We start from the raw sequence: 13,839 nt of genomic DNA on the forward strand, positions 1-13,839 counted from the left end.
GATACATGCTTTTAAGAAGGAGCTGGAAGATTAAAGAAAAAAAACAAATTAAAAGGGAATTTAAAATGTGAAAATTAGAGTTTTGGGAAGAACGACATATCTACAGCACACACCAAATTTATAAACAAATGCAGAAATTCTAGAAATGTAGCAGCGATATAGTTTGGAGATAATGAAGACATGCATGAAGACATGAGATGTGTCACAATTTTCACACAATCCTGGTACCTTCTCTCATTCTCCTGATTGGTGTCTTCTATCACACTCTCCTGGTTGTTGCTATTCCCTATTGGGCTCCATGTCGCAAAACACCTGAAGCCTGTTCAGAGGATATTTTAAACCTGCTCTGAGATCTCTGATTTCATAGCAGTCCTTGGCATAAACATTTTCACATAGTCTGGTTAACTTGTTTGGATTGTGTTTTACTTTCACAAATGAAAATGGAGTATATGAAGTACAGAGCTTAAAAGTGTTGTGGGGAGAAATTAATCCCTTAAGTGCATATCACTCTACCTTATTTGTGGGATAAACTGCTAGAAGAAAATGTGCCATTGCTAATGATATCAATGTATCATTAACAAATCTTGTCTTCAAAAAAAGAATTGGCAAGACTAGTAAAAATTTTTAAAGTCCTATAAGCCTGTGAAATAACCAGAAAGGCCATTGAGTTTTGCATCTAACTGACAATCTACCTTCGTAATTTCTTGGTATTTTGATATACGCAAATGTTTTATTAGAAGATAGAAATTCATCTCTCCTGTGTGTACATAGATATACATATATTATATACAGTATACTGTATTACTACTCTTTCCGAACACTTCAATCTCTAGAAGTTTTTACACTTTAGATGATCTAAGCTGATGATATAATCAATTTTTTAAAATTCAAAGAATTGTTAAAACTCTTTTTGTAATACCACTCTTCCTCTCTGTATATGTACATATATAATTATATAGTTATAATATGTGTATAATTATAATACATAACATATTATATATGATATATTATTTACACATTATATGAAATATACTTTATATGTGTATATTTTTTCCTCCATTGGCTTTAGTCAAAATCACACTGACTCCCTGGAAAGTGCTTCTTCCTTGACGGAGATTTCCTAATATTAACTAGAGAGATGCCAAGACCCAGAAAAAAATGTCCCTTCATCAAAATTAAGTTCTGAAAACCAAGAGACAGAAACTGAAAAAAAAATAAATAAAAAAAAAGTTTTTCATATGATCTGAGGATAAGTTTTTAACAACTGCTCAAGTCTTTATCATCAACTGAAGTTCACATCAGGGGAAACAAAGCAACTAAAATTCACATGAGGGGAAAGAAAGTAAGGAGTCAGAATGCATTTGTTTATGTTCAAATTCCTGCATATAGTAGTTGTGACTCTTTGAGCAAATTACTTAGCCTCTCAGTATCTGCATCTATAAAATGGAGATTTTCTAGATATATAAAATCTATAAAACGGGTTAAAAAATCATATCTACATCCGAGGGTCGTGTTCATCACAGTGCCTTGTTTATAAAATGCCTTCATGTGGGTGGCAAACAGAATCATTTAGCTCTGACGCTGGAGACTCATCTTGACTTGCCTGGTAACTCACTGCTAGAAACAGGGGTCTTAGAGTCTCCCATTTGATGGAGTTTCTCCCAAACCCAACTTCCCAAGGAGTCCAATGGCCTCCTTCTAAGAGCACTTCCCAAGGGCTCCAGATTTGGGGCCACTGGCACTTCTAGTATCTCCTATCCAGCTGATGCCCAACTTCAGATGGCTTGGCAACTGAGACTAAAATGTTTTCATTATTTCATTGTTAAAAAAGTCGTTTTCATATTTATATTACATTATACATAGACTAACAGTCAGGCAGGGTCTCTTCCCTCAAAACGCAGACCCCGTGAATGCTCGATTGCTTCTTTTGACTCCAGCACATCTCTCAATGAGATAATGAAAAAAGAGGACCGCGTGCCCCTTTTTACTGACTATTGCTCTCTCCAATAAAGCCTGCTCCTTAGCCTCACTCATGGGACATTGTGGTATCTACTTTTCCCCACTTTGTCACCATTCAATAAATGTTAGCGCCTTCTAGTTCTACTACTTGGGAGATAGCTCCATTTATAAAGGAGGCTGTGGAGGACACGCAGTAGCCTTGAGTACAACCACTCTGTTTGTGAAGTCGGCCATGTAAAATTTCTTGCCTAAATGACAACGAATATTCTTAGTCTATTCGTGTTAGTTTCACCTGGGATCTCTTCCAGGTGCTGGTCTTATGAATGAAGTCTTTTCACATAAAATTTCGAGCAGACTAAGTATGATCAGAGATAAAGTTTTAGGTTAATATCCTCCTAGTCTTCACATATGTGCAAATAGCTGTGATTTTTAGTGATTCAAGGCATAAGCTTAGAAAGTACATTTACAAGAAACCTCAGAATCTACACAACCCAAAAGTGCAGATGTGGGAATTGGTTTCTGAAAATTTGGCCTTCGGCATTCTGAATTCTCAGCCTTAAGGTAAATTTAAGATAGGTTTACTGACAAAGAAGGAAAATGAAAATACTGTGCTTTGAAAATACTATACTATATGCCTTTATTTTTTTTTTTTGGCTGCAGCTTTTATGATATAGTAAAAAACCATAATGATTTTTTCATTTTTAAAAAACTGCTGAGGGGCAAAAAGAGCATGCATCCAACAGCATGTTCCACTAACTTAAAACCAAAATAAAAAAAAAATCAATATATAGAAGCAAAATAATGAATTTTCTTTTGAAGAATTTTATAAAGGAGTCAAATCTGCAAGTCATTCAGAGCAAAATATATGTTTATAAACATATAAAAAACAGAATTCCTGATTTCAAAGAATTTTATAGGCTGAAAACACAAGTGAGGAAAAATGTTTTTGGAACAAATTATAGGTCATGAAATGAAGCAGATGCTTTATCAATAAGAAAGCGTCCCCTGTCCCTCCCCAAAAGCTCCCATTTTATCCTTACTAGTAAATTTGCAAATCTACACACTGAAATAAATATACTTTAGTGCTCCAAGGCAATAAAGAAACATATCTTAAATTTTCTGTCCTCCTACATTTTAAATGTGCCACCTCTTCTGTAGGAGCTCTTAAATGTTGGCCTTCTTGCTGTCTTTCACATTGCTATTTATTGAAAACACAAACTGGAGATTTCTAGGAATACTTGCCAAGGAATTGGTGATATGACCCTATTCATGAAGACCTTTCAGAAGTGAAAATGATCTGAGCATATAATGGGCTTTAAACTATACCTTTGTGCTTTACCTATGGGACTTCAACGTGCTCAGATATTCATTAAATATATTAAGTCCAGTTTGTGGACCTGGAAGTGGGAGGAGATGGAGAACTAACAAATGGAACTAGCTATGGGACTGCTGAATAGATGCAGAATCAACAAATGGAAAAAATAAAATCTCCTATAGTTAATATTTAGTGAGCCAGTGACATATTTTCAATGCATAGTTTAGATTTAAATTTGCTTTCCAACAACTTTTTTAAAAGCAGGTGTGTCCCATTATCACATACTGTTAATAGAAAATAGAGACTGTTCAGCCAGGCCTGACCTCACTTTTGTCTTGATGTTATTGAGCGACAGCCCTATTCCATTCATCTCTGTTGTACCCAGAGATTAGTACACCCCGAGCTGGAGTCAGAAATATGCACAACTCCAGGGGGCATTGTTCACATGCTCTACAGTGTGAATGGTGCAACGTGAAAGTCACCCTGGGAGCTGTGCCACACTGAGGTGTTTCTTCTAGAGAGATGCCCAGATGGCTGTGACACTATGGCTCTCTCATCTGATTCAAGGACTGTAAGTTTAATTGCTAGGACCTATAATGAGCTGTAAGAAAGAAAGATAAGGAGATAACATTTTCAAAGATCAGTGAGGAATGATTGTCATTTACATAATGAACTGTAGGGTCTGATGAGAAGCTTAATTTACTAATCTTTCAAAGCCTATAGGACTCTTTGGGTCTTAACCCCATCCCTCTTTTGTCTCTTCTGTTCCCCTACTCCAAACCATGTGCATATCTTTCATTCTCAGCATGTCTCTCCCCTTACTTATTTCATCTCCCTTTCCTTTTGGTCTCTTTTATCTTTCTGCTTATAACTTTTATTTCTCTATTCTGCTATTTTAAGCATTCTCAATATGTCTCCTTTTCTCTCTGTCTTTCCTTTATGTGTCCCATCAGGCACCATTCACCTCCACCTGCCTTTTCACCATCTATTTATCCTTTCACTTGCTGTTTCTTTAATCTCCTTTTGTCAATATCCAATTTCTTCTTGTTTTCTAGTTTCTTCCTTACTATCTCTTTCTTTAACTTCCCATGAATGAGAAACCATAGTATACTTGTTCAATGTCCTCTCTTTGTGGTCTCAGATTGATTTTTCTTTCACGTCTGTTGTCCTCGAAAATATACAAAAGACATTTGGGGATTCTAAAGTAAATAGTAATATCTGTGACATTTAAAGCTGGCATTTTCATTGCACCTTGATCATATTGCAGTCTTATAAATATTTATAATATATGGTGAAGGATATTTTTATAATATTTATTTCTGTACTTGAAACTACTAAAGTACAAGCTGTGTGATACTTACTCTCAAATTTACATATCTTCCTCATTGATATTAGAATTCTTTTAAAAATTCTTAAATCTCCGTCAAAATTCTTCTCAAGTATGTGTCTATCTTTCTGTTGACTGTGTACAAAAGGAAAGCCTGCCTAGTCTTGTTCCACCCAAATTATAATGCCTGCAATAAAGTCTGCCTTTGGGCAACAAGAGTCCCATAATTTTGGAACTCAAATAATGATTTAGACAAATGTTGAAGAAAAAAATTTTGAAAATGATTTAGCATCTTCTTTAAGAAATTAGAAAATGAACCACATAATAGATCAAAGAATAGAAGTAGTAACAGATTCATAGACATAAGAACAAAAATACATGAGTTAAAATACAAAATCTGGTTCATTGAAAAAAAAATACATAAAATAGATGAAACACTAAAACTAATGAAAGAGAATATAAAAGACAAAACACAAACACACAAAGTAAGAATTGGCTGAAGACAGAACAGCCACAGAAACAGAGAGAATAAAAAGGAATCTTAAGATGCTACTTTTCAATTATGGCCCAATAAATTCTGAAAAATGGGATGAAAATAATATTTAGAGAAAACATAACTTGCTAAAATTGACTTAAGAAGAAAGAGACTGACATTCAGGATTGATATGCCAGATAATTTTATGACAGGTGCCTCAAACAATAATAACTGAATCTAGCTGTACCTGTGCATTATGGCTGAATATGAGCCTTGCCAATAGCTATATAAAATAGGAAAATTTGACAAATAGCTACCCTTACAAGAGGCATAAGGTACTGATGTCTTAAGAGGAAATTCTACCAGAGTTTGAAAGAGTAGATCATTCCAAATTACTGAAACTACTTTGGAACATAGAAAAAAAAGTGGGAATTCAGTTTTTCAATAAAGATAGTATTTAACATTTTTTTTAAATGTCAAGGGAGGTAGATAACTCAATAAATGTTGTTGGGACAATTGAATAGCCATCTGGAGAGACACCTCATACCATACACTAAAAAAAACCTTTCATTGGACCAATGACTAAAATGTTCAAAATGAATCTTTAAGAGTACTAGAAGACAATGTGACAAAATTTAAATCTTAAAATGAAAAGAGCTTTCAAAATAGATCAAAATATCTATAAATCATAGTGAAAAATTTATAAATTATAGTATGTAGAAAAATGACTGTATGACAAAAAACAATATCAGCAAAGTTTAAAGATAAATAAAAATGGTGGAAAAGACAAATATTTATAGATCTTACCATAGACAAACTGACATATAGATTAATAGATAAACAGTTCTTACAAACAAAAAGAAAAAGATAAAAACTCAATAGAAAAATGAGCAAAAGAGTAAGGAGTTAATTCTCATATAAAGAAAAAAAAACCTTTTAACATATAAAAGGTGTTCAAACCACTCAACTTAAGAAAAATAAAAATAAAAACTAATTTTAGAAACTATATTTCACTTTTCAGAATGTCAAAACCCAAAAGTTTGTCAACACTATCTATTGGAAAGTCTAAAGAGAAACAGGCAATCTCATACATTAAATTTGTAGAACACCTCTAAAAGACAATTTGGAAATATCTACCCACATTACAAAGGATATGCCCTCTGACACAGCAATTATACTTCTGAGAATTTATCATACATGTGTAAAAAGATAAATGTGAAAGGTTACTTTTGTGCTTGTCTGTAGTAGCAGACGATATAAACCAACCAAATGCCAACCAACAGGAAATTGGTTAAATAAATTTTAGTACATCCTTACTAAGGAAAACATCATAATAGTTAAAAATAATAATTATGAGAACATTCTCTAGTATCGGCATGGAAAAATTTCTAAAAAATGAAGTTAAGTGAAAAATGCAACCAGTATATTTAGGATGCTAACTTTCACGTAAAAATGGAGAGAAATTTAAAATGTACTTATAATTTTTTATATTTAATAGACCCTGGAAGCAATTAGTGATAGAGAAAGATGAGGGCAAACTAGGCAAATGAAGGTAAGCAATGGGAAGGAGGCTTTCACGTATTGAAACATTGATTTATATTATATAATAATATCTATGTTAAATAAAAAGAAACAGTTTTTGAGAAGTGAGTACCTGCTCATGATAAAATATCTAAGAAGTGGTAGAGCCAAGATTTGAATTAAAAAAGAGAAATTGTGTTAAATAATGTGGCACTTGATTATATATAATTTCTATGACTTTGAAATGTGATGTGTTAGAATAACAGGACTATTTTGAATAGCGCTTTACTTACTTCAGAGTAAAATGTAGAACTCTCTTCTTCATGAAATGCTGATTTTTATTCAGATATTTCTTTTGATCCCGTTTTATTAATGGTTTTTTCAAAGGAAGAATATGGGCATCAGTGAAGGAGAAGAATAGCTTGGAAAGTGTGTTGGCAATTCTCCATCCTATATATTTGGAGAAAATTTCATCTCCTACATTAGATGAAACTTTTGTACCATATCTAGTGAAAGGATCCATTAGGTTATTTAACTCAGCCTGTTGAAAGGAAAGAAAAAGAAACCAATTAAAATAGAATTAAATGCGGGGGGAAATGATGTATTATTAAATAAAAGATAAAATGTATGTTTGTTTTCTCTGACTGATGTTGCATTCTTCCTATCAAATAAAAATAACCTTTATAAGAAAAAAATATATAGTTTCCCAAACGATTTTTAAAATCGTAACAATTTTTAAAGAAATAAACAATTAAGCAAAATAAAATTTGAAAATTTAGTGATATAATTTCTATTTTAAATTTGTACACTTACCATGGAAGAATTTCATAAGCATTTACAAAATTTATTTTAAAAGAAATTAAGCAAGCAGTTGAAGTAATGTAGATGTTTTATTAAATAAGAATTTCATTGCTCTGTGCATAATCTAAACTTTCCTTGAAGTCAACAGAAAATTTCTATAGAACAAAATTTGTGTTAACTAGAAAACAAAAAGGGCTTTGTATCTAGGATTTAGATTTAGATTAAATTGAACATATTCTAATATCAAAAAAATAAAATGAACACAAAAATTCCACAATATTTATGCAATCTTTACTCAGGAAAGAGCTATTTTCTGTATTTTCCTATTTATGTTCAATAATGCCCATGACTGATTTTTAATTACATCTTTTTTTATAATGGCCAGAGGCTATTTTCCCTGGCAAGAATTGGTAATAATAAATGAAGATGTAAGTTTCAAAATGTCATATATTATACTTTTAAAAATGTTCACAATAAGTTTGTATTAGGAATTCTCTCTCATAAATAAATGGAATGCTGCCTCCTTTCATTTAAGTTTTTACACTTTTTGTTGAATATTATCCATTTTCACACAGCTCATTATTAGTCACTCAGGATTCATTTTATATGCCTATCAATACTACGGTAGAAAATGAAGGAGTGGAAAATGTTCTGCATATGAACATCTAACTTCCTTCTTTAGAATTCCAAGATCGGGCTTGGCTCAATGAAAATACTGCTTAAAGACTGATTATTGCATGATTCAGATGAAATTATAGTTGGAAAAAAAAATGAGAACAATCTCATGATACTAAAAAAATAAAGGGTTAAAGTAATGCAGAAAATAGCAGCAAACAGGTAAGTAAATATGGATTATTGTGAAAGAAGATGGGAAGGAATAACATGCAAAAAAAATCCATAAAAAATAAGGTAAAAAATCATACAAGTAACTAAGCACCAAAAAATGAAATGAATACTCAAAATAACTTCAAAAAGGTAGAAAATTAATGTTGAAATTTATAGAGAACCTTATTTTTACTGTTTTAGGGGGAAAAAAAACTTGGTCAGTAGTTCTCATTTAATATGTCTTCTTAAAATATCTTTGATTTCAATTATCCCTGGATGTTAGAATCAGTATATAATCATGTTTACTCTTATTAACTAGATGGAAATCTTGGAAAGAACATCTAATTTGAAGCAACAAATGAAACTGTGTCTAAGACATTTAGTAGCTGTTATAACTTTGAGAAATTATTTAACTTCCCAAATTCTGCAGGTTCATCTGTAAAATGGTAATCACAATACCTGGGTTGTTTATTCTGCTTAGCTTCTATGGCTTAATTTTTCATAAGAAAAGGTACTTAAAAATCAATAACGATATGTAGTGTTATTCAAACATATTACTATGAGCTCTTCCATTACAAAGAGAGTGATAAATGAATAAATTTGTGAGTAAATGAATGGACAACAAAAATATCTTCTCATGACATAATTTCTGATAAAATACATTTTTTTCCAAGGTATCATGACCCTGCATTATAGAATCTTGATGCCCTTTTCCTCATGCCTCATTTGGCTCCTTGCTTTCTTCCCTCCCAGACTGGATAGGTTCCAGATCCAGATGCCAGTTCTCTCAAGAAGCAAAATGAGATCATTTCCCATCTTTTGTGATGGTTTCCCTGGTTGAAAGCCCAGGTAATGCCTCCCCCATTGATGTCCAAGGCATTCAACTTAAAGAAATGTAGTTTCAAATTTCAGTCAAGTGCATCGTTTCCTGATCTATAAAAGGTTTTGTTTGTTTGTTTGTTTTCCTGCAGAAAGTAGCCAGGAAATAATATAAGATTTGCAGTTAGAAAGATCTGAAAAAAGGTCTGGCTTTTCCATTTAATAGTTAAGAATGTAAGCCTGGGAAATTGAATTAACCTCTCCAGGCCTATATTTTGTGCTTAGTTTAGTTCCATCTTGTTTTCCATTTGTGATATGGAAATAATAGCTTCCTTTCAGAGTTCTGTGAGGGTTAACTTAGACAATAGAGGATGATCTGTCTAGCAGACAGTGAGCTCAACAGGTGTCAGTTCCTTTCAAGGTTTCCCTAAGATAGAGAGCTAATGCTCCAGCCTTTGCTGCTCCTCCCACCACAAACCCAGAGAAGATTTGATCCAACCTCTGCTGTGCTGAACACAATTTGTTATGTTGTCACTTTTATGTTAGCAGATGTGTCAGATAGGATCATGATTATCATCTATAGTCACCTTTTTTTTAAAAAAAGTCTTCCCTTTTCTCTTAAAATCATTATTCTAATGTTACAATTCAGTGACTTAAATGCCAACTATACATAAATATAAGTCTGTATTTGTTGGATGTAGATATACACAAAATAGTAATGACCACCACTTACAATAGAGTCCTAATTCATGAATTTACTACTCTTTAGCCTGCTGATAAACATTACCTCAAACTCCATCTTTAAACATTATTTATACATTTACAATTTCATCATTGGTCCTTATTTTTTAGCAATGCCCATATAGGCTTTAAAATTCAGGATTTTCCTTATTGCATTGTTGAAACTTGACGTTTTTATTAAGAAACACATGGCAATTTTTGAATATCTATGTTAATTTTACTGATTTAGTATTAAAAGAGAAAGTGGTATTCTTGAAGAATATTTCTCTCACACACATATATTCTAACCATACACAGGGGCATGTCCTTGTATTGGGCGTAAAGATGGTTGGCAGGAAGGTAGTTAAGTCAACACAGGGGAAATTCTCCCAAGGAATTATGGTGTAGTAGCAATACAAAAGAAAAGAAGAACCTCTTCAGAGTTCTGAATTTTCCATCAATAATTAGGAAAATGTAGCAAACACACCATGATTCAAGCTAACTCACACTATCCTTGACATGAGCTTGAAAGAGAAAGAAATAAGATGTTAAGCTGCTGCAGCACAGTGTGCAGCAAATTCTATCTCTGTCTCTTGTGTCTCTTTTTTGTCTCCACCCGTACTTAAGAAATCTGAGAGCAGGGAATATTTAACTTGTTTGTGGAAAAAAATTATATATATATTTTTCTTTAAACCTCAAAATTTAAATGTAAGTGACTCACTGGTAGTCTTTAGAAGACTATTTCCTACAGGAGTTATAAAATCTCACAAAAGAGGGAGGCATGAGTATCTCCTTGCTGCTAAAATTGTGGTCCTTAGACCTTCACTATTGTCATTTCCTCTCGGGAGCATGTTATAAATGCAGAATCTCAGGCCCTACTCCTATATACACATTAAAGCGTAAGAAGGATTGATGTAGTAGATTAAGAAAGGGACTAGTTGGGAATATCCTGTGAGATCTCGCACAAGTTACTTAACCTCTCTGAGCATGTTTCCTTATTCCTAAAATGGGATGATAATAAAACTCTCTTTTTTCAGTGTCATTGTAAAAATTAAACAAAAAAATTGAGCATATTTTCTAGCAGAATGTCTGGCATGCAAATAATTTTTCAATAAATATTAGTTCTTTGTTTATATTTAATATTGCAGAGAGCACGGTGTAATAAAAATGTCAGAGCCCTTGGGTAAAGCTCAATCTTGGGTGCACCCACCACCAGTCGCTTATTGTAATCCTGTTTAGACTCAGATCCCCTATCTGTATTGGTGATGATGGTGGTAGGAGAGCTACAGAGTTTAGATGAGTTAATATATGTACGATACTTAACACAGTGCCTAATGCATTGTAAAAGCTCTACAAATATTTTTGTTCTCTTAAAACAATGTATCTGTTACATTAGAATTCTGTTGATAAGTATCTAAAAAAACTATATTCTTCCAAAAATACATCTGCCTTTCCAAACACAATTTCCATTTTATGTTAAAAGAGGAGGCATATGTGGAGGAGGAGAGAAATAGGTACTGAGAGAATAGAGACTAACAGTGTTGTTTGTTCTTTTTCATGCTTTATAGAGTACATTAGGGGTATGGAAATATCATTAAGAATAAAAACAAACCTTATTCTGAAGATCTCACCATGAAATGTTAAACGCAAAGTGCTTTACCTGATGAGTCAAAGGTACTCCAAATAAAGTCACATACTCATTTTAGCTGTACATATTTCTTTTTGATATTTTAGGTCATATACCAGATGGCATAAAGCATTTATACATGATGACTTTTCCTAGATGTGCCAACATATGCTGCTGAATTGCCTATACAGAAGAGCCTTGCTCATTGCAAGTCTCCCTGGAAGTATTTCAAACAAAGCACATCAATTAACATTTGTTTATTATGCCACTGCGAGTATATGACACTTTTTGATTTCTTTCCCAAATACTTCGGCAACAGTTGGGTTTATATTGAATCTGTCAGTTGAAGGGTTCATGTTTAGAAATTTATTTAGAATTGTTTTTCATTTCAAATATGCTATTAAATATCTCACCTCTCCTCTGGCCTCCATTAAGCATCAAATGTTATGAACAAATAAAACAAGAATTGTGGATGATAGAATGTTATAACAGATTTAAAAAAACATATAGAACACAAGAGTACATAATATAGTTAGTAATGGATTTACTAGTAATGTAGATAAATTGAGATATTAAATACAATCTTTTATGCATTAAATTCAATAATTTATCATATGAATTGCATATTTATTTTTAAAGTATAAAAAGATAAAATTTCTACTTAATTTCATAAAAATTCAAGCATATTCAATCCTTATAAAATAAATCCTTCTTGTTTTATATTAGTTTACAATTAAGGCTATGTTTTACTCTCTGTAGGTAATATGAAGATTATCTTACATGAGAAAAGGTTCCGGGTCAAAGGTGTTAGGAATGGAATGAAAAAATAAAGGCTTAGCTATAAACAGATACTTGCATTACTGAAATCAGAGTAGAATACACATTTTATTTTAGATCAAAGTATCTGAGGCACAAGCCTTCACTGTATAGGTTTTTTTTTTTTTTCAGATGTTTTCTATTCATGTTGAGCAGTAAGCCAGCATCTAAAGACTGATAGAGTTTTTATCACTATAAAAGACAACTTCTAGCTATTTCATACAATAAAACTTGCCCAAAGAGGTATCACAGGTCAATAGTATATTGGTTCAATGGAATTTGGGAATTAGTAAGTAAGAAAAATTAAGGATGTTTAGGAGTAAATAACTAACCTATTACTATAAATAAGTGTTGCCATTATAGTGCCAAAATAAAATTCAAAAAAAGAAAAGGAAATCTTGAGTTTATCTTGTTCATGTTTTACTGTAAAATTAAACAAACCTGTAAAAATAACTGATCTAGAAAATATTCAGACTATTCCAGAGAAGAAAATACAATTTTTGTATATCAGAATATTTGCTCAAACACACAAACCTATAGACCAAATGTAATCATTCTTTTGAAATTGTTTTCTTTTGTTTTATTCATAAATGGAATATTTCGTTGTTTAACTTTTTCTACAGTACCATTACTAAATCGCTTAAGACGGTAGCATTTAAAATCTGAAATAAATATGAATATTATTTTCCTGAAAGAAATTAAGCATAAAGGGGAAAGCGTTTCAGCTGTGGAATTTAAGAAAATTAGAAGATCACATAAAAATAACAGAACAGAGTTATAAGCATAGGGATGACAAAGAGAAAAACTGAGGACTGCACAGATGCTAATTACTTTGGTCTTTTGAATAATTAGGTTTGGAGAATGTAAGGAGTTAATTTAGACAGTATTACTACTGAAACCTAATTTATTTATTCTTTATGGTATTATTATACAATTCAACATTAAAAATATACCAACATAATAAACTGAAAAAAATTATGATGGAGATTTGACTTTGGGTGGTGAACACACAATGCAATATGCATATGATGTATTATTGAATTGTACACTTGAAACTAATGCAATTTTATTGACCAATGTCACCCTAATACATTTAATAAAAAAAAATTTTAAAGAAAATTTTAAAAAGTACAAAAGGGTTTTCTTTGAGCAGAAGAATAAGTAATTCCATATAGAAGGTCAGAGATTCAAGAAGTAAAGAAAGAAGCATGTACATATGTGGGTAAATCTAAAGAATATTGAGTGTATAAAACAATATTAATATGTTTATATCTAAACACACACACACAGAAAACACATCCAGATACATACACACACAATCAAAATGCTCAGTAGGAAGATTGTGCATGTAAAGAGATAAAAAGAGTTAAAAATATTATAAGACTATTTTATGGTCCAGGAAAATATAAAATCTCTATATTAACTTCAATAATCCAAGGATTCATTTTGTAACATCTAGGGTAACAGGTAAAAGAATGTGTAATCACTAAGCAAATAAACAGAGTGAGATGGAAGGGTATAATAATAATAATAAAAAAAAACTTCCCCAAAGAGGCACAAAATGAAATTTATAAAAGAGAGAACCAGGAACAGGAGGTGCAAATAGAATAGTAAGCAATAAGATGTAGAAATAA

General features: G+C 31.9%; 1 protein-coding gene across 1 annotated transcript in view; it reads right to left on the bottom strand.

Moving 5' to 3' along the window:
• Nucleotides 1-13,839, bottom strand: part of TMEM232 (transmembrane protein 232) — a 154,570-nt gene that overhangs the window by 67,451 nt on the left and 73,280 nt on the right. Inside the window, exon 13 of the mRNA XM_015590346.1 lies at nt 6,891-7,138. Within this exon, the coding sequence (XP_015445832.1) occupies nt 6,891-7,138 (248 nt within the window). The remainder of the gene's footprint in view (nt 1-6,890; nt 7,139-13,839) is intronic.

This window comes from Pteropus alecto, unplaced genomic scaffold (genome assembly GCF_000325575.1).
Source record: "Pteropus alecto unplaced genomic scaffold, ASM32557v1 scaffold20, whole genome shotgun sequence".
NCBI classification, from domain to species: domain Eukaryota; kingdom Metazoa; phylum Chordata; class Mammalia; order Chiroptera; family Pteropodidae; genus Pteropus; species Pteropus alecto.